Genomic DNA, 22,070 nt, shown 5'->3' on the forward strand with positions numbered 1-22,070 from the left:
AGTTTTTTGACATAATATTTCGACATCTGTTTAAAATGATGTAGATTTATTTAGACTGGTAGCTTTGCTTGTATATATAAGTTTTAGGTTTCTGTACACTTCGCGTGTTTGGTAACAAATAATTAAAAGTCAACTAACCGACATGGAGTAGTTTTTGCCTTGCCAAAAAAAAGAAAAAAAAAAAAACTATGACCCTCCCCCAGCTGCGTATCAAACAGGTTTGACCCTCCGCAGTTTGTAAAATATTTGCTAATGACCCTCCCCTCCGAAGCCCCGGCCCACCCCCCCCCCCCAATAAAAAACGTACCTTCCCTAAATGAAGAAATCTCCAGGTCGTCTAGCTGTTTTTCTTCGTTCGATTCATCTAATAAACCTGGATCTATATTTGCCAGCCATTTCGACTCTTCCTCGTCAGAAATATGATTCAAATTGTCCGCCATTTTTTCTTTTTGTAACTTCAATTCAATTCTTCGCTTGCGCGACGCGAGAAAACCTGTCTAACCAGTTCTCTGGAGAACAAATACCGCGTGACATTCGTACTCGTCTATGGCGTTATTTGTACTTTACGGAGCGCAGTTGGATAATAAATGTAGTCCTTTTCCACCCTTAAAAGTGATTTTGCATTGTATTGTTTCGCTCTTAATTTCCTTTATTCTATTGTTGTATTTTTATCTGGCTCCTTCTGAATGTGATAGTTTATGAAAATTGCAAGTGTTGATCAATTTTTTTTAAGGTACAGGGCCCCTATGGAGACCAGGCTTGGAGCTGAATGAGCTACCCTGTGAAAAAAGACTTTTACTTACTCACTACTTACTTCCTTACTTCTCTATCCATATCCGAGTTCTTCTTGTTTAGTAATCAAGGGCTTCATTAGTTGGTGATCATTTTCTTGATTCTCGTGACCTTAAGGTATGATTCAGGGGGGGATATTGTAAGGAGAAATGGATGCTTGTCACTCCTAAGTAAAAAACATCGAAAGCATCGAAAACAAATAAATATCATGCACACGTAAAACCTACCATTGTTCCACACCACCTTGCCTCAGGAGAAGAGGTTCGAACCAAGTCTACGGTATGGAAACCTTGACAGCATGCCGGTTAAAACATGGCTTTTACGGATGCGTTTACGCCCCAAAATGATCTCACTAGCACTTTACTCCATGCTGCCACTGAATAGTATTTGTCCTTCATCGTCCGCCTCAGAAAACCGCCAGCAGAACTACTCATGCGTTACCCTTTATGCGGAGATTCCCCGACCTCCCACATATGACGTAAAACGACAACACACGTGACAGCATTTCTGAGAAAGACGCAATCCTTGCTTCGCTCGCGCGGTGGCGGCAAAACTCATTATGATGAGGTCGTGAACACATGTTCCAAGGAAAAGTAAACGATTGACTTCAATTCTAAACTTGGATGAAGTCAATGAAACTACATAAAAGAAGCGACCTGCATTCCATCGACTTTTCTCGTTGATTGATGCTATATATATGGCTTGCGTTATTAACGAAGCGTGAGGTCAAGATGGCTGGACATTGGCCTAGTAATTGCTTTTTGCATTTTTATGGACCGAGACGAAGTTGAAGTCAATAAAAAATGTAAAAATAGAACGAGGCTAATATCCAACCATCTTGACCGAACAAGCTTGGTCAACAAAGGATTTAGTATGTTGATGCACGTCATTTGCGTGACGGCGCTTTAAGTTACAGTTACACGCGTCACTTGCGTGACAGCGCTTTACGTTACAGTTAGGTTCTTTAGCTATTTTTGGATGTGATTGATTTAGTACGTGCGGAGCGTGTGTGTGGAGTAGACATTTTTTGCTGTGGTCTACAAAAAGAGATTATAAAGGCCTACGGTGTCGCGGGACAGATATGTAAGTTCGTTTCATCGTAATTTATCCTTATTGCTTGTCGTTAGCCCAGTTCGCAGTTCAATTAATATATTATTCATTTTATGTGTGATTATTGTGATTTTACGTACCGCGACCTCGTGGCCGCGTGGATATCTGAGTCGATTTCTTTATATTAGTTCTATAGTTTCGCTCGGTTCTGGTTGTTTGCATTTAGCCTGTTTAGTTCTATTTTGTTGCCTCTGAGGCTTTTCATTTGTCGATCGCTAGTGCCTTGTAACGTTTGTTTGTGCAACTGCCTTACTCTAGTCCTTCATTGTTTATTTCAGTTTACGAGATCAATTAATAAATGTGATGTGAATGTCGCTTCGGTCTCTGTAAAGTTCCACCCGTTCTGGTATTTTTCTCCGGTCGCGATTTTCTCGGCAATACATTCGGCCTTGACGTTCGCCTGCCGTTACATAGTATATTGCAAGAGATTTCGCTTTATCAAGATTAAGCATGACTCGTTTACTCGAGAGCCGGGAAACAAAGCCAACTGCATGTGCTTAAAGAGTTCAACAACTTCAAGAGAGTTGTTTCTGTTTTCTTTGTTTGGACCATCTTCTGTCGCTCGTGCATTTCTATTATCATCAATCACTATCATAAAACTGTTCCCAAATGAAAGAAAATAACTATAACATTTGCTCAGGAAGAAAAAGCACAGCCAAAATTCAAACAAAATCACACTTAGGCAATGTTTATTTCAATATTTATTTGTACATTTTACGCTTCAATACAAAACATACCTAAACCTCAAGGAGCAAGGCCCACGTCATATGAAGAAAGACAGAGATCAATATATTTCAATATATTTTGTCAGCACTGTTTGTCTCGCATTTCTTTGGATTAAAGCTCTGAGAATTTACTATTTAATCAACCAACATCCCTGACAACTAACACTAATTATTGCTCATTACTTTTTCTTTAGAATCTTTGCTTTTCAATGCAACCTCAGACATGCTACTCACTAAACCTACTGCACTGATGCCTTATTGGGGCAAGTGAACAAACATTTCGTTGACTTAATTAGGGCCTGATTATATGAGCCGGGCTGGCCCTGTTAGCCTGGCTGATTTCTTTTGTTTTGGTGTTCGCCAAAGCGTGAAAACAAAAGAAATCAGCCCGGCTAACCGGGCCAGCTCGGCTCATGTAATCAGGCCCTTAGAGCTAGATTGTATGGCTGGGGGAGGTCACAAGAAATTTCTATTGCCCCATCCCCATCCCTCTCCTTCGCTGTGACCATTGCTCACCCACTTTATACAAAATAATTTCTTTCTCTCCCAAGCCTTCCACTCCTGCAAGAAAAGACACCAGTATAATTTTCACTAAGAAAATACCAGGCACTAACTCACCAAAATAACACTTGTTCTGCAAGCTGACTACACACCTCAATCGTGAACCAAAAGTAAGGCACATCATGTACATTCTAGAGGCATTTTTTCCCACAAACCAACTAAATGCTGGCTCTCATTTCTTGTTGAGAAAAATACCCAAGTCTCTTTATTATTAATGGCAATTGTGTCAGTTTTACTATGAAGTATTGTTTCTTTCAATCCTTCCTCAAATGTTAAGCTCAGTGCATAGTGGATTAGATATAATCCGAAGGCATCGAATCGTTGTCATAGCAAGAATATTGAAAGTTGCCTTTATTTGCTTAGGCAAATTATCACCTCCACAGGGTATTTGCTGGGAGGTGAAGTTATTTTAATCAGAGCAAGAGAAAACATTGATTTATGTCAAACTTTCATGCAAACTCTTCTGATTTTTAGAAATAAGAAAGTGAATAAATCTAAAATAAATATAATAAGGAGACTGTTGTTTATTAAAGAATGTCGGTTCAGTTCTTTTTTAATTTCACGATTATAAAAAAACATAAAAGAATTCAAGATACACTCAAACCTGTATTGCATCAGTCACTCTTGAGGAATGGCAGTGTGTGACCACTTGATGCAAATTAATGGCTTAGTACAAGTTGACCAACAAATGACATGAGTGATCTATGTGTGTAATATTTGTCCAAACAGTCCAAAGAAGAAAGATCATTTGCAATGTATTGATGACATTAAAAATCCTAATACAGATCAAAAGATTAAATGCACCGATTGGCTAAAAACTGCTGCATTTTTTGTGTGACACAAGTGCACAGTTATGACAAAAATTACAAAGTGTATGCACTAGCTGTTGAAATTTTCTCTGTCTTGACTTTCTGTGCTGCTTTTTTCATGTAAGCTACAACATGATTTCTTGTGCCACTTGGTGAAAATAAGCATTTGTTAATTTTTACAAATTGCACTTGCTTCATAGGCTTGTGCAATTTTGCTGTCTTTAAAAAACTAACTTATGCTTATCAACACCAAATTGCACTCAAAATCAAACCTATACATTGTAATTCAAAGTTTTCAGTGGTAGAGCATTTGATGGTGAAATCAGAAGTCTTGGGGTTAAACCCCTAGCTTGTAGGGACTGAGTATATTTCCTCACTTTTCCCTTGTGACGAAACAAATAACCAGTTTTTATTTAGGACGGTGAGTGCAGTTGTTAAGAAAAGTCACCTTTAGTTTTCTTTTTTTCAAGTTGATAATGATGCAGTCAACCATAAAACTGCAGAGGATAAGGTGAAAGGAAATTATTCATTGAAAGTAAAAATCAGTGTTCAATTTGGAGACACTTTCATTCCCAACATCGCTCTTTACCAAAGACAAAATTACATAGCAATCAGTCAATCATGGAGCAACTTATTTAAATCAGGAAGAAACAAAACAATCAGCATTTGATAATTATCTACATTTAACAATCTTTATTTTAAGGGCTTAGTTTTGCTTCTACACTGATAATTAAAAAAGTAACTTAACCTAAGTGGTTGATTGCAATCAAATGTTATCATTATAAGTCAATGGAAAATATTATTTTTATCTAACTTTAATAGCTAGCTTCTAAAGATACAAAAGTGCATTAATTGGCAGAAGCTTGAAATTTATAATATAAGAACAATTTACAACTTAAAAATGGTGTTGCAACCAACTGAATAACACGAAAAACTACCTGTAGATCCAAAAATGTTTAGGATTCTCAATTTGAAAACTTTGCTATTAATAACCTTTTAAGAATCCATGGTAGCTAGGCTACAGAGTGAGTTGATCTCATTCTTTTTTAATTTGACTTAAAATAGAACTAAGGTAAAAGCAATTAATCATGCACTTATGCGCCATTTCTTAAAACAACTGTTTCAGATTTATTAAGGGTATTAAAGGAAAATTCATTACTTGATGAGGGAATTCTGCATTAAATTGCATACGAAAACCGATATCACACGACTCGCGAAGCTATGAGTGCGATATCGGTTTTCAAGTGAAATTTAACCTGGAATTCATAAGTGAAGTAATGGATTAAATACAAGTTGACCAGCAAATGACACGAGTGATGTTTGCATGTAATATTTGTCCAAACATTCCAACGAAAGATAATTTGCAACGGGTTTGTCACTCTTGACTTTGTGTGATGCCTTTTTTTGCGAGTTATTAACAAGTAACATGATGATTTCTTCTGTAGTTTGGTGAAAATAGGCACTTGCTAATTTTTACAAATAGCACTCATCTTGCTTTATGGGCCTGTGCAATTCTGTTGTCTTTGAAGAACTTACTTGCATTTATTAACACCAAATTGCACTCAAAATCCAACCTATACATTGTAATTCAATCATAGAGAATCTGATAGTGAAATCAGAAGTTTTAGGGGTCAAACCCCTAGCTTGTGGGGACTTAAAGATTATATCCCAGTTTTGGCCTGGTGACAAAACAAATGACAAGTTTTTATTTACTAATTGTCACAAATGACCTCAATTTCGGCCAAGTTGCCTACACATATCATGTTCTCAGTAGTAGAGCATTATTCTGATGGTGAAATCAGAATTGGAAGTTCCAGGTTTAAAACCCCTAGCTTGTGGAGACTGAGATTATTTCCCTGCTTTGGCCTTGTCACAAAACAAATAAGTTTTCATTTAGGAAGGCAGGCACAATTGTTTAGAAAAGTCAACTTTAGTTGCTTTTCTTTTCCAAGTCAATAACCAGTGAACCAGATAAAAATTTAGAGGATAAGGTGAAGAGAAAATTATGAATTGAAAGTCACGATCAGTTTTCAACTTGGAGACACTTTCCTTCCCAACATCATTCTTCACCAAAGACAAAATTACATATCAATATGGATCACAAAGTAATTATTTAATCAGGAAGAAATAAAACAATCAGCATTTGATAATCGACAACACTGAACAATCTTTATTTAAGTACTTGGTTTTGCTTCTGTACAATGATAACTGAAAAAGCAACTAAACCTCACTGCAGTTGATTGTAATTAAATGTTATCATAGTCAATGGAAAATATTTATTTTTATCCTACTTGAATAGCTGGCTTCTACAGATACAAAAGCACATTGGCATAAGTTTGAAATTTATAATATAGAGCAATACAACTCAAAAATGGTTTTGCAACCAATAATAAGAAAAACTACCTGTAATTCCAAAAAGTTTTGAGGTTTTCAATATTATAACTTCCCTGTAACCTTTGGGAACCCATGGTAAGACTACAGAGTGAGTTGATCTCACCTTTTTTTAAATTTGACTTTAAAAAAGAACTAAGGCAAAAGTGATTAATCATCTATGGGACATGTCTTATACAATTGTTACAGATTTATTAAGGGTATAGTACAGTATATGAAATTACACTCTGCTAAAAAAAAAATTATGACCTAGTGAGGCATATCCAACTGGTTTGCCTCTGGCCAGTGGAGATCTTTAAACCCCCTGTTTAGGTTGTTATGTTTATTTACAATTTGTTTGTATTGGCCCTGAAAACCCCCATCAAGGGAGTGGTCAATTAAACCTGTAATCAAGTGAACCCGTGCCTCTGGGAGTGTTCCTAGTTGATTGCTCTATCAACTGAGTCACAAAGTTGAACACTAAGAGCAGGACAAGAAGCATTCCATCAGTTGCAATCACAACCTGTTCAAAACATGATTAATTTCATTTGCTGCCTGGAACACATTCCCTGTGTAAGAAGCAAAGATCTCACTGTAAATTTCCTAGCTTATCACATGCGAATTCATAGCTCATCTGTTTGAGTGGCCAACAAATATATAGAGGCACAGGTTTGTACTCTGTAAAATCCTGACTTTTTTAGGCTTCTTCAAATGTGAGGATGACCTCCTTACGGATGTAATTATGGAGGGTTGCTACAGATAAGGAGTTTTTGGAAATTTCTAGAAGGCTAATTAGTAGTGCTAACTGGATACCAGGGCAATTTCATGCAATGCTCTGGAAATTTCTACTATGTGTTGCAAAGGTCCATAAAATATAGAAAAGAGTTATTTTGTAACCTTCAAGAACACTCTAAAATGCTTAATAAATGTACATAAATTGCCATTCACCCATCAGAGTTGATTGTCATTGACTGCAAGACTGCTAAGTATTTAAAGAAGTTAAAGAAGGCCATTGTGGTCTAATCTAGGGATGCTTTCCTACATTCATTCCTACACCCACACATAAATGCATCCCTGAAAAGGTCTTTTTAGTAGCAATATTAAAAAATCAAATGCAAATTCTGAATAAAAAACTTAATCAATTATGAATCATTATTTTAATTGGTTAAAATGTATGAAACAAAAGTTGTTATATTTCTTAAAGTTAAATTCAAAGCAGTTCAAATACTATTTTTGTTTCAGAAAAGTTTGTCTAAAAGTTTATCAACAGTTTCAGAAGAGATTTTGAGATAAAAGTGTTTACTGTGATTTTTGTATCAGTGCAGTGACTGGAGTGTTAGCCAGTAATAGGCTGTTGTTGTTTTTTTTTAACCTTACAGTTGTATCTTGAACAAAACTATGAAGAAGATTGAAATGTTTATGAAGAAATTTATCATGTCGAGATAAAAGTATAAAAGGCTCTATATATATAGCTTCAATGCACTGGACATTGATCAAGTACTTTTTCAATATCTATGTAATTCCTTCAATCACAAGAATATATAAACTTTGGTTATTAGTGTTCTGCTTCACTTTTGTGGATTCAATCTTACGTACCATACCATCATGTTCAAGAAAACAAAAGAAAGCATTTAAAATACTTTTATAAAACCAATCAATGAACCTACAAGCAGCAACAAAATTGTTGACACATTGATCTTTTCAACTCCATATTACTTCAGTTTTATCTCTTTTGCCCTTGTTAAGTTTACCTATTCACATTCGTCTCTTCCCCTCCCCCCCCCCCCAAAAAAAAGAGATGGTGTATCGTGTTTCCATGAACTTTTAGCAAACATTGAATGGGGGAGGGGGTCTGTTAATGATTTAGAGTGTGGTAAGAAACAGGACTGTTTTTCTACACATATCTCTTAATTCTCAAACATCATGTGTAAACTAATCTTGACGCTGATTGTAGCTAAGAGAATATGCAGCGAATAAGAGCCATAATGGAGAATTGTGATGCTTACCCTAAAAGTCCCTACACATTCCCAATAACAGGAAAACATCAAAACAGCAGTTTAAAAAGCTAATACCTTCCAACCTAGTTTAGTATCTACAGCAACAGCAATGCGTCCCTCAGTAGTCACTGTAATCCCTGTTACGAAATCGATCCCATCAATTTGGATTTGTACACTACGCACAAACTCACCATCTTTGCTGTATATCTCAACCTGCAGGAGTTCTTTCTCTTTTCTAACACAAGCGATGACGACATGTTCACCTGTTCGGTGAAATGCAATGCTCGTGTAATAACAGTCATTTCTTTGCAGTTTAAACTTGTTAAGATGTTCACCGTGTTCACTGAATATGTGAACACAGGAATCATCTCTGTCCATTACCATAACACGGCCATCAGTAGCGACAGTGACATCCCACGCGCTTTTCAATATTCCTTTGCCAAAACTGCGAACAAACTCTCCATTAGAGTCATACTCCTCCACCTCATCCCCCTCCACCTCCCTTCGAACTGTTAGTACTTTTCCCGTGTCACTCACTGACAGTCTTGCGTACCAGCCCCACTCATCTCCCCTCAGACGAAACCTGTGATGCGAGTCACCGATTTTCGTAAGTTTATAAATCCACCAAGGTCTCATAGTCCCTGCCAAGCCCCTCGGACCGGTCAGTACAAAGATGTTGTCGTTCGTGTCTGTGGCTACATCGATAATAAATAACTGTGTATTTACATCATCGCTAGGGAGACTGAAATGTTTTACAAACTTGCCGCTGCTGTCAAACACCTTCACACAACCATCCTCGTATTCCCCGACGATGAATTCTCTATCGGAGTTTGTAGCGATGCCCATCGGCCTATTCAGCTTGGGCTCCTCTTCGCCCTCCTGACCAAGTGACCATGGTTTAACCCAACAATGTTCCATACTTTGTTTAAGTAGTACTTTACATACTCTTGCGTCATACAATGGACTGATTTTCTTTTCTCCAGTATCAATAGGAGGCCAGATCAAAAAGTTTGCGTCTTCACCAATCGTTCGCGTGACATCGTAGATGACACGATTCACATGACAGACACTGGAGAAAATTTCCTTTCTTTCCTCTTGACTGAAAAAACCTCTTACTGCCTGGATGCCTTTCTTGAGCTGAACATCAAAGCTATTTTGTACTGCAGGCAGACAGTTTAATTCCTTTGCACACACTCTGCATGGCGTCACGGCGACAGCAGGATTGTCTACTGTCTCTAATATGGTCGCCATAACTCGATACTTCATGGCCAGAATGCGGTCAGATATTTTGAGGCCTTCGTTTTTAAAAGCTTCAGTAGCTTTTCTTCGAGCATCTTCAAATCTTTTCTTTGCAGCGGAGAGCTTTGTCGTAGCTGATTCATCCAGGCCAGTAAGCTCCAACCTTCTAATTCCTTCAATAAGAGAAAATGCTTCATCACAGGCCGCCCCTGCTGTTGCCGCACCACACTCGTTTCTAGACTTTGCTATCTCAAACACTTCAAACAACAACGCCATTCCTTCCTCGAAAAAGCTGATACTTGTTTCAAAATCTTTCCTTGATAAAGCGTCCAACTTTGACTTGATGTCGTAGATTTCACGGACGATCAAGGAGTGGAATTTCTGGTCTGTTACATCGCCATCTTTGAGTTTTTCCGCGAGCTCATTTCTGCCTTTTCTTACGAGTAAGCCAATAGTGGCTTTAAACGCATCATATACAATCAAAGACATAACTTGAATCCTTTTTTCTTAGGAGACGCTACTTTACACAGTGCAATAGAGTTTGAACAAAATAAACATGCAGTTTTCTAAAATTCCGCTCATCAATTTGGATCAAAGTTTCAGTTCAGTAGTTTCAGTGCTTTGTAAAAGCTCAAGACAACAGGCGATCTATCAATTTTAACCAACCGTATCGTCCTCAGGGGAAAAAATAATAACGATCCCAGTGGTAAGAATTTCAAAAATTTGTAGTTAAAGTTTGTCTTAAAGAGTAACGAGGTTGGAAATCGTTCAACTCCTTCATTACTGGTTCTTTCACAGCGGCGTAATAGACTGGAGAATGATGACTGAAAAAACTGACCGGAATAGATGTATCAATGAAAGAAAAAACACTCCAGGAACCAAATGAGCTGAAGCAAACTCAGTATTCACTGTCATCTTACTTCGCCTCAGGCTCAAAACACCTTTTATGTATTCGGCTCCAATTGATGAAACGAGACTTAAGTAACTGCAAAAAAAGTTCTCAAACCCATGTGAGTCTCAGACGGTTTACTTTTTATGGCATATTGATTAATTAGATTCGACTGGAATAATATCAACATCTTTCGTGTTTAATGAACCCGATTTCAAAACATTTCCATTACCGACTCAAAATAAGAAGACTGTTGACCCTTAAGAAATCACGTCAATGATAATTAGTGTTTTTGTCGACGGAAACAGATGTATTTTTTTTACAGCTGAGGTCAGTTGACATTTCTAGATTTCAGTCGAAAACTATGGCATTCCTTTCCGCAACTAGGTTACGATAAAACGACATCTTTTCCGAATTATATGTCCGTAAATGTTCCAGAATATCTTTCAAGATCTTGATTCATCTCCATGAAATATTAACATTAAAGTTTGCTTAAGGGTAATGACGCAGTTCAGAAATAGCTCGTCATTGTTTCACCGGCTCCGCTTTTTGTTGTGTCCCTGAAGGAAGCCGCTAGATTGTTTGTTTGTCATCCCACAACGTAATGAGTGCAGTCTTAATATTTAAATAACAGTGCAATTTTTTTTTTCACGAGCAGCAAGTTGATTTAAATTGACCCTTTCTTGTCCTGAGGTTTAACCACTAACCATTAATACCATTTCGGCAGGAACACTCCGAGGAATTGGAAAGTTTGTTTTTAAAAAATCAAGATCAAAATCTTATAATTAAACTCTATATTCTGCTTTATGGCTGGGAAAGATTCTTTTTTTCTAGTTGGGTATCTACTCAAGACCGTCGAGATCGTAATTTTTTTCTCGTTCGGGAAAGTGAAATTAAGTCATGTCACATTCAATTACTTCCGAACTTTCTTCAAGTGTATCATTCTTGGTGGGGAGTGTAACGTTATTTCCTATTAATAAATAAAGGCTGATAGTTTCTAAAGAAACTGTTTGGGGCTGCGTCGGTGGGGGGAACGAAATAATTTGAATATATCAACAAAGTTGAAATGGTAAATTGGACACCGTTACGATTATAAAAGCTGACGTTTCGAGTGTCCGGCCCTTCGTTGAACTTCATATATTCATCATATCTGATTTATCATCACGGGTTTATTACGAATCAACTTAATTAACGGCCTGCTCCCAGTTGGCTTGTTAGCTCAATTAGCAGAGTGCTGCACTAGTGTCGCAGAGGTCAGTGGTTCGAATCCCGTACAGGCCTGATTTTTTTAGCTCTGATTTTCGCTATTGCATGAATAGCGCTCTCTACTGCGAGGATCGTGCATCATACGTATCTATAACCGCAGTTCAAAATATATGAACTTCATATATTCATTATAACTGGAAATCATATTTCCGAAGACCTAATTTTCAAAATCTTGGACCCCTCAGAAGGGGAACAATTCGATCTCCAAATCCCCCTTGATCAAAATCCTGGATCCGCCCTAGTTACATTGTTACCTCCACCGACGCAGCACCACAGTTTCTTTAGAAACTTATACCCCATGGAAATAGAGATTGGTTGGTGTTTGTCTAACTCTGAAAATGGCTTGGAATACACCAGACGCGTTATTCGAAGCACCAAGCTAATGTGATCCAAAAACAAAATCATTGTTTATTAAGCACTGCACTCTCACGTCGATTTAACATATTTGTTCAGCTAGAAGCCGAGTGGTTTGTACATAAATTAAAGCTAGAGTTAAGTGAAATTTGAGCCAAAGAGAGGGGGTTCAGCTTATAGTCAAGAGTTTTCGAAAAAAAAAGATTTAGTGCATTTGAACAACACCAAATGGACATGTTTTCATTTCGAAGCCGAGCTAACTCGAGAGCGCAAATGGACAGGAGTCCGAACCGCTTGGGGTCTCATCCTTGTTAAAATCCTCAACAATTGCAAGGAATAGCCCTGTCGCTGTCTTGTCTTGTTGATATATAGGAAAGAGCAATTAAAACTATGCGATGCTCTGGGTAGATTTCGCAAACCGGAACAACTAGTTGTACCTTTCGTTACACAAAGCTACTGTATCACGTTTAAGTGTTCACTCAATCTTGGTGATATTTTGATTGGTTAAGGTGTCGTCTTCATGGAAATTAAAGGCGGGCTTTCGGACCCAGAAAATGTTTCCTTTTCCCTTGAATAAAGGTGACAAAAATTTGTGAATGAAGGTATCCCCTGATCTAGTACAAAGGTTATACCGTGTAACTGTAACTGAACTGTGCAACCGCTTGGCCGTGGAAGGTCTGGGTAAGAGATTAGGTTCCAGTGACAAAAATTTGTGAATTACGTTGAATGAAGGTGTAACTGTAACTGAACTGTACAACCGCTTGGCCGTGGAAGGTCTGCGTACAAGATTAGGTTTCTCCTACACAGAAGTGTCGTTTCGATAGACTAACAAATACAAACGTTTTATTTACATTTCTCCGGGACCAAACTTGTTTTCCCTGAATGAAGGTGTTCCCAAATCAATGGTGTTCTTTCCACGGCAGAATGGTAAATGAAATGCAAATGTTTCTGAAAAATGAAAACCAACTCTCTTGAGCCATTTAAAAATGTCTGTATATTTAGCGTTCACCCAATTTTGCTTGAGGAGAATGGAAAGTTCTTTTATTCAACACAGAGGTATCCATCTACTCACTTTACATAAATCGAACATTTCTCTAAAACAGAACTTGTGGCCCCCACCCCTCCCTTTCCCCCGGCTCTCCGATAGGCGTCCCAAAGAAGAAGTCCCAAAGGTATTGCAGTTTGAACATTTTGAGCTCTTTCGTGAATAGCCTTTATTCAGCATGCATTAGAATTTATTAAAAAAAAAACATATTTCAACTTGTCTTGACGGCTAAGTCGTTCTTACTAAGAACGGATCTTCTTACTGTAGCCTTCACGATCAAGGACCGGTAGAAGGATTCAATTGCAAGACAACACTTGTCGGTAATTTTGTCCGTTCTGTTACTTGGTTAAAAAAATATCCCTATTCACTATTCAATTACTATTACTATTATTCAATTACTATTTCAATTATTCTTTTTTTCATTGTTTGTCACAAAGCTGTTCATATCATTTATAACATTACCTAACATGGTCTACAAAATCTCTCCCTTACTTTTAATCTTACAAAAAAAAATAAAATTGCCTAGCTTCAGCGTGAAATAACATGAATCAGGTCTTTTCATAAACTGCCAGAAACAAAATAAAAACAAACCACAGTTTCACGGGTACTCTTTTTTTCTACCTATTTCCTGATAAATATCGTCGTTTATTCACAAATCCCGCATGTTGAAGTCAGCGTATCTTTTACACAATGAATGACATTAGGGAGGGGGGGGGAGAGGAAACAAACCAGTCAAACGTCAGCGCATGTGCAAACGCTGTCATAGCTAGGCGCAACTCTTGGCGCATGTTTTGGGGCTGCTATAACCAGGTTGCCCCTAAAGAGTTAGAACCAAACACACTCACCATTAAGTCGAGGTGATTTACACGTGTATAACCTTTCTTTTTAAATGCTGAAAACAAAGAAAATGGCACATGAACAGAAGCAGTTTATCTGTCGTTCTTTTCAAAAGCTTAAGAAAGTAACACATTTTGGTAAGTACTTGATGTGATCTTTAATGTATGTTAATGTATGCAAATTACCCTGTATTCCCACATGTTCTTATGTATTGATGCATGTATGAAGGATTTCACCAAGTACCTACCCACATTTTACGCCGTGCTGCTGGCCAGTTGAACGTACGCGCTCATGAAATTCTGAGATAAGTAATCAGTGATTTGAGGCTAGTGTTTAAAACAGCTTATAAACATAAAAATTGACCATCGTTTAATTCCAGAAATTTACTGCAGTAAATCTTGAAAAAATAGTTAACTTTCTAGTGAATGGAATATCAAAACACCATTTCCATACCTTGATGAAAGCTATGAAGGTGAACCCAAGCGCAAAATAAACCTGATAGAATAAATCACGAAGCCATCATCACTATCATTTTGTCAGGCCCTGTCTACTCGCATTCTTATTAAACTTGAAAACGAACTCTCCTTTCTCCTGAAAAGGAAAAAAATAATTCTGCTGTTGCACATTTGAACTCTTTCCTCTCATCCACAACAAATTGCATCCAACAGGGTAATGGGTTCCTGCATACGAGGAGTCGTCATATATGACGTACCTACTACACAACGTCATCCGTTCAAAGTGAGAGATGGAGGGGGGGGAGGAGATCTCTTCCTCAGGTGGGGCGCGTTCGAGTTAAGTAGGTACACCATAAAAATCATCCCATGGGGACTGTTAGGTCGGTAGCCCATATTATATTGGTGATTGTTTTTACCGGGTAAGTGGTCGGAAGGCCAAATTGCAGACGATGGGCAACCCGAATTGATGAAGTCTCCTTTACAGCCGTTATTTGGTCTCGTCACGCAAAGTGCACTCTACCCCTCCAACAGGTACTCGACCGGAAATTATAATGCCCGATAAAATACATATATCTTATTAAACCTTTTTTGAGTAGTACCGCTGAGTATTTTTTGCAAGTTGTACCGTATTTTCATGCTTAACAACCTCCCGCGTGCATCCATAACGCGATGGGTGCACGCTGCACACTAACGATTTCTTAAGTGAACTGAGAAGACTAAAATTGATGAGGGTCAATAAAAAAATGAAAACTTCAGTTTAAAACCAGGGCATAGAAATCCAAGCACTGGATACTAACCAATAACAAAAAAGTGACGTAGAAAAGAAGGTACAATCCAACTAAAATATACGTTACGTGGCATTTCAGACTGAAAAACAACAGAGAAAATGACAGCAGAGAAGCATTAGAGCGACAAGCAAAAATCTGGAACAAATAGCACATTTAGAATCAACGAAACCCAACAGATCGTCCAGCAAGAACAGAGCTCCAAGCTTACAAATTTCAAAGTTGGCCCGCTAATTGATATCATTTTTCGAGAATTTTCAAAACAGTGTAGGATAAAAAAGGTTATTTTGGGCAAATAATTCGCAATAAGCGGACTTCTCTTAAGTTTCCCTGGAAGTTAATATTACGCAAGTTGTAAATGATGTAAATATTAATATCATACAGATGGGTCAAATCAAAACTCACCACATACTCTGCGACAAAAAACATGTTGATCCCTATAACTACAACGGTTAAAAACCACGCTACACCTTGCATCACCCCAGGGATGAAAACAACACGACGACAATTGAATGGATTTCAATAAAAAACTAGAAGAGCCAAAAAGAAATACAGTCCAAATGGTATCTAATGATAAAAGTCACTAAATGTCTTATTCTATGCTCTCAATTTGTTTGATTGTGACGAACGAGAGAAAAAGTGACGCATTTTCGTGCGCTTTTTTCTCTAATTACCTCCACAAACCAAGAACCCGCAAAGCTTAATTTAAAAAAAAGGATTGGCTATAATTGTTCTCATTTAAAACGCTGGTAGAAGTCAGTCAGCATTGACCCAATTCCTTCAAAATTTAAAATACCACCATTTCGTCAAAAACAACACGGACGTTGGAGGGTAACCATACTAAGGCCCAATTAGCTGCCACATATTTTCCCTTCAATTACTTACGAGAACTCAGAGTTTCATCAAAGTAACACCCTCCGGATGATAGGCTTGTCTCACCACCTCGTGCTGGATAGTGTACTGAGAACAATTTTTGCGCCCCTCATGACACTTACAAGTACATTTTCCACAGCATTTATTAACGAATTGCCCACAAGGCCGCGCCCTAGATTAGACCCTACGGGATCTTTTACACGGTGGAAATGGTACAGCATGGTATTCACCAGCGCATAGAAACAATACAGCTGAGGGACAGCTTAGCATACCTTCCATTCTTAAACGTTCCCATAATGGCTTTATATCCCGTAAAATGCAACACAGGAATCAGAGCAAAAGGTAGCTGGCAAGATAACAAAAAGTCCTCAGCTTAACAAAATTCACGAGCGTCATTCGATAGTTGGAAACATTTTTGACTCCCATCGGTGCTTCTACTGATTAAAAGCTTCCTGTTCTGCGATTTACTCATCAGAAACCTAGATGCTGAATCACTTTCTTTTTTGTCCAAACCAAACAAAAGTTGCTACCGGAACCACGTCACAGTTCAACCATTTCATCCCTAAGATCTCAAAAGAGGTTCTCTTTATTATCTGCCTCACAATTCTTATGATATTAGTTCGGAAAATTTGAAATTGGATGAACTAATGAATCCCTATTAATATTTGTCTTTATTCTCATCACTAGTCTGCTTCATACTGTACTGATAATGTAAGGAGAAATTCTGTCTTAGTCTCTCAGTGGCAGTTCAAGGGTTACACATGGTTTTTCGGACCCTTGTGTTTTCAATTGTAGTGAAGTTCTTTTCCATCCGTAAGCATCCTTGACGTAGGTTTTCTACTCTGACAAAGCAACAATTTAAAGGTTTCCTTGATGGTAAGATTGATTATATCGCAAATGCGGCTCGAAACTATCTCAGCCATAACTTACCTGCAAACTCTGTAGCACATTAAGGAAATCATTCATTCCACTCAGATCCTGGACTCCTTCCTTAAAAGCCACAATAAGGGTTGGAGCAATGGCGATCGATCTGGTAAATAGCACTCGCTTCCATCTTGCCCAAGAGATCTTCAAGAATCCCTGCAGTGCATAAATCAAATCGAAAGATTTTCTCTTCTCAAGGAATTATCAACAATCGTTGACATGCGGGCAAGCACAAGTTATTCCAAGTTTAATGTGGTAAAAATCGCTTCCTACCTCCATAGCAAACTGGAAAAAAAAATGATGTCATTAGCTTTCAGCAGAAGAAGGCGAGAGCAAATTCAACGAAAGAGCCCTTAAGATGAGTTCCAATTGAAGGTCCAAAGTTATTGAAGGAATCGTTTGGTTTTTCTTGACTTCGCCATGTGATTGGTTGAAAAAACTGACGCCAACCCCACAACCAAACAGATTAAAAAATAGCACCTACTGCAACAGGGTCATTCGCCTTTTCCCGCGCTTAAAAGCAGTTTATTCGTTTAAACTTTCTTTTTGATAATTGGTTGGCTCCTTGAGAAATTTTCTTCCCTGTGATTGTCAAAAGCGCAGTTACCCTAAATATGATCTATTTTTAGATCAAAAGGACGATATTTTTTGAGGATTGACCACATTGACGGTAACCTTTCTGAGTGCTTACTCTAACGCTCAAGAAACACGATGGACACTTTCACCATTGCTTTGTGCGCCATGTTAAGCATAAAGCTCCAAAAACAAACAGACAAACTAACAAAACGCAAACGTGTTTTATTCTTTTATGAATCAAACGCTCGCACTCATAGTGCCTCCCGGTTAGTTCAGTTGGTTATAGCGCCGGATTTTGTTGTGCGGGACGTCGAGGGTTCGTGCCCCGGCCGGACCGATACTCATGGTCTTAAAATAAGTGAGGAGAATTTGCTTCCTTTCTATAATCAAGTAATGGGTAGATATTCAAGTCTTCTCGGATAAGGACGAATAAACCGTAGGCCCCGTCTCCTGCAGGGTTAGGGTAGGAGACGTTAATTTCCCAAGCACGAGATTACTGTGTTGTGGATGTCCTCCCCAGGGGTGGGATGGGTGGGAATTGGCCCTGAAAAGCCCCTATGGGAAGTGGTCAACTAACGTATGTATGTATAGTAGAACTTTGACCAGCTGCAAGAATTCCAATGCCCCAAATATGCAACGCTGCTTTTCCAAACATGCATCCGAGAAAGACGCCCTGAAAAGATATACGGACAGGATTTTTAAAACGATCACCACTACACTGCAATAATTAACGACTTTTCACCGAATGTAGTGTGGGTGGCTCGTAGTGGAGTATTCAACCAGCTGCAATGCGTCAAAATAGATATGCATCGCTAGCCACCTATACTAAGGTGAATATTTGTTTTAGAAAATATTCAATCATTGAGATAACATAGCACAAAAAGATGATTTTAACTCACTTATTCCTGAAACGATTGCAATATTTTCTGGCGCATTCTCCACCCACGTTGCTCGGGGTGAATAACAAAGAATAGTCGGAGTTCAAGCGGCCAAACAGAGCGCGCCTTCAATGCTATCCACAGTTTTGGTATAAACTAAATAATCGCTAGAATTAACTGCCTCAACTAATGTCTTACTTATTAGTACACCAATGGTTCTTACCCCTTTGAAAAGGTCTCCGTCGATGGCTATAGTTGATAAACATAGAGAAATTGAGAGTTCGATATTTTCTGATTTTTATAGATTAAATTTGACAGATCAATCAACAAACACTTTTACCAAAAGTTTACCTAATGTTTGTATTTGAAAAGTTAACAAAATTGTTCCAAGATTCTTACTTTAGGATCTCCGATCTTGTCCACATCAAATATTTCAGCTTGGCTTATGCTGTGTTTAAGGCATTTATGATACTGAAAAGAAAGAGATTGTCAGAGTTTTCATTAAGAAATGTAGTAACACAAGAATATTGAAAGTAAAAGGGAAGATACTCACAATAATATCAAGCAGCTAAGTGATGAAAATAAAGAAAAGTGTCTCTTAGGGGGGGGAGGGTGTAAGTTCATCAAATACCAAATTCTCCAAACTAACACCAAAAGAGTTGCAATACAGACAGTATGGAGAATTATCACTGAGATCTTGGCAATGAAAGGGATACGCGTTTGCCAATTATTTTTAGTGTAATTCGTACTTATTTCTTGTTTTACGTTTTCATAACTTCTTTGTTCGTACTTTTTGTAAGTTTACAGGTAAAAACTAGCAATAAGTGAGTTTGGTAGCGTTTTTCCTCGTCAGTTACACCTTTTTTGCACGTTTCTCATACCACACGTTATTTTGCGCCCCTTTTGAAATAAGCCAGTTTCTTTTTACGCATGATCGCTTTTTTAAGTCAGTTTATCCACAGTCGCGCTCGGCACAGTTCTCTGTTTTAGAAATATTCCACTTATTCGCTATTGCAGTTGTCACTGTAGATAATTTTTCCATTTCGCTTGGCTTGTACTCTTTTTTCTGTTTGTAATTTGTTTATCTTGGTTAACTTAGCTTTTATTCATAGCTTTAGTTTCAACCTACTGCTGCTGCCGGATAACAAATAGACAAATTTCGCAGTTAGACGACGGGTGACCAGCATCTAATTTCTCCTTACAATACCATTCCAAAATGAAACATTAAGGTCAGGAGAATAAAGAAAATGATCGTAGACTAAAGAGGCTCCTGATTGTTAAACAAGCTCTCCTTGTCAGCACCTTAGAAAATGTATAGAAAATGTATGAAGAATATGAGTACTGATGCTGGGGTGTGTGGGGTTGACCTGTGAATGTGCTAAAAAGTCTTACTTACCACTTCTCCATACGTCCTTTTATAAAATGCCTACAAATTAAAAAACTGAAAAAATGAGAATGAGACCTTCGATCCACAAGATGCCCCGCCTCTTTCCCTTTCTTCTAGTGTTTTGCTTTTCTTTTGTTTGTGTAATTGCCTAAATTGTTTGAGCCCTTCTTGCGCAATTCCGTTGGGACGTAAAACGAGGATTACTTGGTACTGTTTTTCATCAATTTCTGGAACAACCACTGGTAAAAACCAATAGGCTTACTCTAACAAATACTGCGACCACGAATATGTTGATGATTAATGACACGAACACTGCAATGGCTGGAAGGAAAACAGAAAAGAGGAGAAGGTTACATATGATGACAAGGTATATTACTGTAAACAAGCAACTCTCACGGCTCCCACAGACTGAAACAGTGCTGAAATTAATCCAGGACTGGAATTGCTTTGATTGTGAGCTTGTATATGTTTTCAGCCTCAAAAACCAAAACCAAGGCAATTTGATTGATTGAGAGGTTTTTTAGTCCTGCGGTGATCTTGTTGGTGTGGAACACTTCTATCACCTTAGTAACTTATCATAAGCAAAACTAGAGACCTTTTCGAAAAAGAAAACCCAGTGCAAAGGCTAAAATCATAATGAACGAAAGAGAACTAGTGTTAAAACTGTTAAAAGCGCGGGAAAACGCGGCTGCAAAAGTCACGATTGTTTTCAGTCTTGCGTGTGATTGGTTGATATGACAGCTGTTACTAAGGATACTGACATGGTATTCATCTTTCGTGCACGCCTCGATACGATTCTCAGACAATGCCGTAAGATGTATTCCATCACTTAAAAACTGAAATGATGGTGGAATATTGATGTCCCTTATTCCGTGGTTGAAAATATAAATCAATAATATAAAACATCGAATTAGGTAAATTTATTACCTGATTCAATCAAATAATACATATTTGCTTTTTTCACTGCTTTGGGATTTTTCTTGTCTACTACTCGAGACTACAACAAAGAGAAAGAGGAAAACGTTAACGATGAGCAATATTTCAAGAATTGTCACCAGGTAAAGGTCATGGGTTCAAATCCTGTGCATGCCTGAATTTTTTTCAGGTCATATTTCCATTACTACATAAGTAGGATTCATTACTGCGAGGATCGCTTTCATACATTTCAAAGAGACTGTTATTAATCGGGTTTCATCGACTAAGTTGATGAGGTAAATTGGGCACCGTACATAGTTTCTTCGCTCTGACAGATGGCTAACTTCAAAAAAGCGTCAGCCCTCGCCACCCATCGTGAAGAGTTCAGAAACTATTTACGATGGCCAATTCACATTATCAACTCAGTTGAGAACTGAAAATCAAATCGTCTTGTAATACACTCCACCGTCACGGCACCACAGTTACCTGTGTCTCTAGAGATTGGTTGCAAACCACCTATAGCTCGTCATTGTTTCACTCAGCCTTTTGTTATATCAAGGAAGCCGCTAGATTGTTTGTCGTGTCATCCCACAGCACAATGAGTTTAGGTTTATTTTTAAAATAACACTGCTATTTTTTTCCTCACGAGCAGCAAGTCGTTTAAAACGTCCATATCATGGACCATCTCTTCTACTAAGTTTTAACCGCTAATCCCATTTCGGCAGGAACACTCTGAGATATTGGAGAAGTTTGTTTTCCAGCATCAAAATCAAATGCTTACAATTAAACTTTATTTATTATATAGATACTGGTGAAATACCAGGATTTTTTTTTTTTACTAAAAACTCATATCTTCATCGCGCGCAGTGAAGATACAATTTTTATCTATCACGTATGAGGATATTGGTGTCGCCATAGTTACTAACATGATAAGCCAATTAGAAGAGACTTACAGATTTTTTCTCTTCTTCATTACAATGTTGAACTTTTGGAACAGAAAATATAAGTATTATTGTCTTTATTTCTCCTTTGTAACTTTGTATCCGAGTTTCATAGCATTTTTGTGAGAAGCATTTTCGATAGCTGACTACTTAAATTGCACTATTTTGCTATTTTGATAATGAATAAAAAAAAGTTGTTTTATGTGGAAATTTCATCGGTATCTATAAAATAAACAAGACATTACATGGCCACTTGGGGATACAAATTTTATCCTCTCGCACTGAAAGTATCTTTTACCAATGAGCGAAGCGAGCTCGTGAGAGACACAGCACTCGAAGTTA

General features: G+C 37.9%; 2 protein-coding genes and 2 long non-coding RNA genes across 4 annotated transcripts; 1 reads left to right on the top strand and 3 right to left on the bottom strand.

Annotated features, from left to right (window-relative positions):
• The first annotated feature begins 1,672 nt into the window (after positions 1–1,672).
• LOC148719118 (uncharacterized) lies at positions 1,673–2,216 on the top strand. Its single transcript, XR_015994055.1, has 2 exons — positions 1,673–1,875; positions 2,181–2,216. It is a non-coding gene; the product is annotated as an uncharacterized LOC148719118 (long non-coding RNA).
• Positions 2,217–6,139: 3,923 nt separating this feature from the next.
• LOC148719119 (uncharacterized) lies at positions 6,140–11,121 on the bottom strand. The gene has a single exon (XM_088741303.1). The coding sequence runs from the start codon at positions 10,090–10,092 to the stop codon at positions 8,425–8,427; it is 1,668 nt and encodes a 555-aa protein (XP_088597429.1). The 5' UTR covers positions 10,093–11,121; the 3' UTR covers positions 6,140–8,424.
• A 1,028-nt stretch (positions 11,122–12,149) lies between these two features.
• On the bottom strand, positions 12,150–16,606 carry LOC148719120 (uncharacterized). The gene is made up of 4 exons (XR_015994056.1): positions 15,247–16,606; positions 14,448–14,585; positions 14,003–14,049; positions 12,150–13,060 (listed from the first exon to the last, which is right to left on the bottom strand). It is a non-coding gene; the product is annotated as an uncharacterized LOC148719120 (long non-coding RNA).
• Positions 16,607–16,892: 286 nt separating this feature from the next.
• Positions 16,893–21,472, bottom strand: LOC148719121 (natural resistance-associated macrophage protein 2-like). The gene is made up of 9 exons (XM_088740067.1): positions 21,434–21,472; positions 20,800–20,869; positions 20,135–20,193; positions 19,882–19,911; positions 18,885–18,956; positions 18,185–18,280; positions 17,305–17,316; positions 17,038–17,187; positions 16,893–16,949 (listed from the first exon to the last, which is right to left on the bottom strand). The coding sequence occupies exons 1-9, from the start codon at positions 21,470–21,472 to the stop codon at positions 16,893–16,895; spliced, it is 585 nt and encodes a 194-aa protein (XP_088596193.1).
• Between the last annotated feature and the right edge of the window lie 598 nt (positions 21,473–22,070).

The sequence above is a fragment of the Stylophora pistillata genome, chromosome 12 (genome assembly GCF_964205215.1).
Source record: "Stylophora pistillata chromosome 12, jaStyPist1.2, whole genome shotgun sequence".
Classification (NCBI taxonomy): Eukaryota; Metazoa; Cnidaria; class Anthozoa; order Scleractinia; family Pocilloporidae; genus Stylophora; species Stylophora pistillata.

Excerpts from the sequence above, each read along its gene's own strand:
- LOC148719119 (XM_088741303.1), bottom strand. The coding sequence starts at position 10,092 with ATGTCTTTGATTGTATATGATGCGTTTAAAGCCACTATTGGCTTACTC.
- LOC148719121 (XM_088740067.1), bottom strand. The coding sequence starts at position 21,472 with ATGGTCCATGATATGGACGTTTTAAACGACTTGCTGCTC. Across the intron at positions 20,194-20,799 it reads GTATTATTTGATTGAATCAG|CCATTGCAGTGTTCGTGTCA; the intron begins GTAATAAATTTA and ends TTTTCCTTCCAG. Across the intron at positions 16,950-17,037 it reads ATGTGCTACAGAGTTTGCAG|AGTAGAAAACCTACGTCAAG; the intron begins GTAAGTTATGGC and ends TTGCTTTGTCAG.